Genomic DNA, 6,550 nt, shown 5'->3' with positions numbered 1-6,550 from the left:
TTACCTCCATTTGCGTTTTGGTTATGATTTTTGTTTCTTGAATTCAAAGCAAACTAGTGACACCCTATCTTAGGGAAGAGTCCCATGTCAACATACGAGTAATGTTGGGTATATAAGTAAGCCGACCTTGTAGTGATGCACTTTAAACCAACGCGGGCCTAAGGGACTAAGGGTAGGAGCGAACAATATTACTAGCGGGACTGGAATCTCAGAGTCTCTATTTTGGTGGAAAGGAAATACCATGGCTACCAACCACCACCAAATTTTCTTTCTTGTCGTTTTAAGCCTAACTTTCACCTGCCAAAATCCAAAGAGATAAGAAAGCAACCATTCAAATTGTCTAATATCCTAACATCAAGTTCAATGTGATAGAGTGCATAAAAATAGTACTATTGAATATGATATATTATTAATATTGAGATTAGTTTGGTTTGGTGCATTAAGAGCAATTTATCTTTTACCATGCTTATTCATCTATTAATTATTCTTGTATTACTAATATCATGATTTACTATGCGGCTGCCGAAAGTCCTATCAAACAAAAACTGAACATACTACGTAAAAATGCCTTTTAATTTGACCTCAGTTATATCTATGCCTCCAGCTTTCAATGTACACAAATAGTCATTTAAATTCGTATAAAATTAAACAAATACACATAATTTATGTGTATAATTTAACAACATAAATAATTTGAAGAGACAAATGTGTCCCCACTTCTTTAACTTCATCCTTGCTCACATATGAATTTGTCACATTATAATTTGAGATAACTTTCATTGAAAGGACATTCCAGAGAAATCAGAGAAGCATATTCAAAATTTCTAATTACTTCATTAAGGATATTAAAATGTATCAAAATATTTGTGTAATTATATAGCTTTAAAATGCCATATAGAAAATTAAAATTTTAAAATTACCAAAAATACAAATTAAAAAGATCTAAATAGGTTATATAAATTGAAATGCACCAAATATATCTTTTCTAAAGATTATCATATGGGCATATGAAGATTAATCATGACAGATGCTTTAAGTAAAAAATTTCCCAATCATGATTCCACTTCATGAATCACATGCTTAGTGTATAATAAAAGAAGCACTAATCATGAAATGAGACCACATTAATTAGGTGTTAAACAACAATTTTCGAAAAATAAAAATTGCAATGAGCCCATACTATATACATACAAGGCTATTCATTTATCTTTTTTAGATCCGCCTATAATATCTGAAAACCCTCTAAATCGATCAACTCAAATTCGCATTAAAATATGCCGACTAGCATATTCCCTATCAAATGATAGTTCTTCATTAACATAACTTGACTTCAAAACCTCTAAATAAGGATAAAATGATCTCCGTCATTTTAATAGATACATTGTTATTTCACTCAAAAGGTTTAAAAAAAATTCCCATGTGTTACAGGTTGATTAGAATGATTAAAAAGTAACGATTAACATTTTGGGCTAGTAGAATTAGGACACGTTTCACGTTATACTTTTCTTAATTAGACCAATTTGTTGGATTCCACAATTTTTTTTGTAGTACTATATAAACCAATTATGTTGATCTTTGGCATTTCACAATTCCAACACTTTTCAGCAACCTTAAATCCTTAATTCAGGTAATATGATTTTTTAATCATATATAGACATATTTTTGTTTACATTTTGTTTGTATTTATTATCTTCCTTCTATTCTATCTTTGCATTTCCTTGGATCTTATAAGCTTACTTGCTTTTTTTTTTCTTGATGTATGGTCACGGACAATTCTCACTTCATGATCTTGGTTTAGTTATGATTAAATTAGGTCCGATCATTACTAGAAACAAAAGTTTCTTCCATCACGAATCAATCAGAAATTGCGTTATAAAGCATGATTCTTTTTAAATCCATTTTGGACCGAACTAGCTCACTAGGAAAACACATGATTGAAAATAGATTCTTTCAGAAATACTGAGAAACTTACTAATATATTCCATGTGAAAATACTAATATTTTTTCTTGAATCAATCAAAATATATGTGTCGAAATAGCCACTGAACATTTCAATGGGAAAATAGTGATTTTTAGTATTGAATATAATGTTTATTTTACTTGTCATGGTTGGTAGCCTTCTCTATTTTTGATTTGCCCAATGTTGGACTCCCATATTATGTTATCCACGCGATATGTCTAATATATTGACTTCAGAGCGTATGATCGTGTTAATTAGAATATGTTCGTCTTATATGATCTTGAGCAATCCTTGTTTCATGGCAGATATTAATTTTTCCCTTGTTATTGTAAAGCTGCAGAACTTCACTAGGCAATTTAATTGGTTCAGATGAAAATGTTGAAGAAAAATAGTTCACTTGTTCTTATGACCTGTTTGGTTGTTTTGCTAATTTGTGTGAAATCAAGTCATGAACATTCTCATATAAGGAGAAATTTACTGAGCAACCAAACAGATAGTTATTATGCAGTAATATTTGATGCTGGAAGCAGTGGAAGTAGAGTTCATGTTTTTCGTTTTAGCCAAAATTTGGATTTACTTCCTATTGGTGAATATGGTCTTGAAGTTTTTGATAAGGTATGTACGTTATACTCTGATCTCAAATATTAGTCGTTTTGATAAATTAAATTAACGTATTTCAAATTATTCCGATGTTTTAGAAAAAATAGCGTAGGATTAAATACATAACGAAATATGGATTATGTTTAGTTTTTTTTTTTGTTTTTTATTCAGTGTTCGGTATTCCTCCTTCTGAGTGATTAATTTAGATTTGTGTCGGAAAATGCAGGTTAAACCAGGATTGAGTTCATATGAAAATGATCCAAAGGCAGCTGCCAAATCATTACAGCCCCTTCTAATAAAAGCTGAAAGTGTTGTTCCAATAAACTTGCACACTGATACACCTGTGGAAGTTGGGGTTAGTATCGTAATTTTTACACTATCAGTATAATTTAATCAATTGTTATAAGCGATTTGGATTTGTTGTACTTAAGCCGAGGATTTTTCCGAAATAGTCTCTCTACCCCTCCGAGGTAGTGGTAACATATGCGTATATTCTATCCTCCCTAGACCTCATCACTTGTAGGATTTCACTGAATATGGTGTTGTTGTTATAAGCGATTTAATTGAGTGATCACCTGAGAAATTAACTCTGAAAATACTTTAGTTAATTTTGTTAAAGAACAACAATATATTCACAATGAATAAATACACATTGAGGAAAATAAGAATGAATAACTTTAATTAAAATAGAAATAATTAACTTAAAATATAAAATATTTACTAAATGGCCTTAATAATACTAATTATTTTATTCTTATCTTACCAAATTGTTATCTTAATGGTTAATAATACAGGCAACTGCAGGCTTAAGAATGCTAAAAGGCAATAGAGCAGAAAGAATTATGCAATCGGTACAATTCTAACCACTTTTTTTTTGTGTGGCTATAATCGTAATTATAAATGACACTAAATTAATTGTTTAGTAATTATTTGTGTTATTATGTTAATTAATATTTTTCAAAGGTGAGAAATATGCTGAAGAATGAAAGCATATTTGAATACAAGGATGAATGGGTTTCTATCCTTAGCGGAACTCAAGAAGGTTCTTATTTTTGGGTAAGTATTTTCTCCGTTGAGCTCAGAATATGCAGTTGTCTTTTGTTCAGAATATTTTTACTTTTAAAGTAAAAAAATTATGCAAATTTAGATTAATCAAACTATAAAATAGGACTAAACACCTTGTGAAAAAACACAAAAAAAGAAGTCCTTTTTCCCCCTTTTGATTAAAAAATTGACTTTATCGATAAAAATATTAATAATTCACTTCCTTGTTTTGTTGTGTTGATGAACTTTGCGATCATCTTATCTAAAAGCAACGGATGTTAGTGAGATTCGATCTCAATACCTCTACGTCTCATCTAAAAACTTAAAACTTTTAAAGACAATACACTTTTATTTACTTTTTTAATCATATAGTTCTTAAAATGTTTGATTGCTTTTTTCAATAATTATTTTATTACAGGTTAGCTTGAACTATTTATTAAGAACTTTGCGTAAAAGCTACCAAAATACAGTAGCTACTATAGATCTTGGAGGTGGATCAGTACAAATGGCTTTTGCTTTATCAAAGGAAAATTCAGAAAAAGCTCCAATAAATTTAGATGGAGAAAAATATGTGTTACAAAAATCCCTCATGGGAGCTAATTATTACCTTTATGTTCATAGGTAAAATTACTTTTAAATGTCGTAGAATCCCTTTGACTTCTTCGTACATTTACTTCTTTATATATTGAATCTAAGATTCTGACTCCGTTACTATATGTAAAATTAACTTTTTTTTGTGCAGTTATTTGAACTATGGTCTATTAGCATCACGAGCTGAAATTCTTAAAGTTTCAAGAAACTCTACTAGTCCATGCATTTTGAAGGGCACTTATGGTACATAACTATTTAAATATAGCAGTGTTTGAATAGGCACAAAGGTTTAAGATTTATTTTGTTTGAAATTTATTGTTTAAAACAAATCATAAATACAACAACATACCAAGTGAAATCTTATAACTGTACGTAGACCTTAATTTTCGGGGGAAAATATAGATATTTATATAAATTCAAATTATCTCATTACAAATTTAACCATAATATATACTATTTTATTTGAAGGTTACTACACATATGGGGGAGTAGCATATAAAGTTTCACCTTCACCAAATGGTTCAAGTTTGAGAAAATGCAAGGCAATTGTGTGGAAGACACTTAAGTTAAATGCACCATGTAAATACCATACTTGTTCTTTTAATGGTGTATGGAATGGTGGAGGTCTTGATGCTATCAAGAATATATATATTTCATCATTTTTCTTTGATATGGCTTCTGAGGTAATATATATATATATAATTATTCTTCAATTCTTAATTCCCAACGTAACATAAATGTCAGCAGAGACCAAGATAAAAAACACGTTTATGTGTTAAGTCATTATATGATTGAGTAGATTTTATCATGAATTATTATATTACAGGTTAATATTGTTGATCCAAAAGCATCATCTGGCAAAGCTAAGCCAATACAATACCTAAATGCAGCCAAGATTGCTTGCAAGCTAAAAGCTGAAGAAGTAAAATATGTGTTTCCTAATGTGGATAGTAAAGATCTCCCATATCTTTGCATGGATATGATATACCAATTCTCTTTACTTGTGGATGGATTTGGTAAGTTTTGGTATAACGATGTCGTTTGTCTAAATATTTTTAGCTACTATAAAAAAACATAGAACATGACATAAAAATCAATTCTGAAATAAACTTGACCATTATGATGAAATGCTATTATAGAGAATGCCAGTAACAATAAAGTCACTATCTGATTGTTATAATAATAAATTTATCTTGATATATGGGTAGGCTTTATCGTTATAGCAGGTAAAGTTTACTGACTTTGTTGTTATACTTCCTCCGTATCATTTTATGTGATCAGATGTGTATAATTAATGTATCAAAATACCCTTTGATTCTTGTGGTATAAAAAAATATGTCACATGGAATGTAAAGTTTAAGAGTAAAAATATTGTAGAAAGTAACATTCTCTTATATACAAACTAAAGAAAATTAAGACACATATAAATTAAATGAGAGGGAGTAGTTGGTACGATTACTTTAATCAAACGAAAAAGTAGTTTTGTTATTCTATTGTTATAGTGAATAAAATTCAGTTACTTAACGTAACAAAAAATAGTTTTTATGACTTTATAATTACGATAAATATAATTTAATGACTATACGTGAATTTAATTCATATTTTGTTGGAATCTTAACAAATAAGTAGAGTTTTAATCAATTTATTTTTTTGGATTATTTTTCAGGTTTGAATCCTCATAGAGAGATTACATTGGTGCATGATATTAATTACAACAATAATCGTGTGGAAGCAGCATGGCCATTGGGTTGTGCAATTGACGTAGTCTCATCATCATCTTCAAGGACTCACATTTCATCTTCTTAATTAAATATTATTTCTAATCTAATTAATTAATTAGTGCTTTGTAAGGCCTTGTGTTTCTCTTGTTTAATTTACACCTTATTCGGATGACTGATGCATATTCTTTTATAATATATTGTATTATATTATATTACTTTGATGAATATAATATTTATTTGATATATATTAAGATGATTTTTTTTTATGTTTGAGGTTTATATTCAAAAAGACGATAATATTGAGATGAAGTTAGAGTTGAGGTGTTCAAACACATTAAAGTCGATATGCTTAAATCATCACTCCCTTATTTTGATCAAGAATATATATATTGCACTAGCATATGTGGAGACTTTAATCTCTCTTAATGGTCTGTATTATATTACTACTAAGTTTAATTTATTTATTTTCATAGTTCATTAATTCGAGTTTTTGCTATGTATTCTTTCTTTTTTATTTGGTTTTCATGTGTTCATGATTAGAACAAGTTCACTCTAAAAGTTAAATTGTTTGATTAGGTTTATTTAGCGGTGATTTAGATAAGGGTTGACAAATCAAATCCAACCTGTCCAATCC

At 29.0% G+C, this 6,550-nt stretch overlaps 1 protein-coding gene across 1 annotated transcript; it reads left to right on the top strand.

Moving 5' to 3' along the window:
- The first annotated feature begins 2,335 nt into the window (after positions 1-2,335).
- LOC125808844 (apyrase-like) lies at positions 2,336-6,019 on the top strand. Its single transcript, XM_049488505.1, has 9 exons — positions 2,336-2,575; positions 2,787-2,915; positions 3,355-3,411; positions 3,524-3,616; positions 4,023-4,225; positions 4,347-4,438; positions 4,664-4,878; positions 5,022-5,211; positions 5,862-6,019. The coding sequence occupies exons 1-9, from the start codon at positions 2,336-2,338 to the stop codon at positions 5,999-6,001; spliced, it is 1,359 nt and encodes a 452-aa protein (XP_049344462.1). The 3' UTR covers positions 6,002-6,019.
- The last annotated feature ends 531 nt before the right edge of the window (positions 6,020-6,550 follow it).

Source organism: Solanum verrucosum, unplaced genomic scaffold, assembly GCF_900185275.1.
Source record: "Solanum verrucosum unplaced genomic scaffold, falcon-dt-bn FXZP01000218.1, whole genome shotgun sequence".
Classification (NCBI taxonomy): domain Eukaryota; kingdom Viridiplantae; phylum Streptophyta; class Magnoliopsida; order Solanales; family Solanaceae; genus Solanum; species Solanum verrucosum.
Note: the sequence above shows the minus strand (reverse complement) of the source record. Positions and strands in the feature narration are given on the sequence as shown.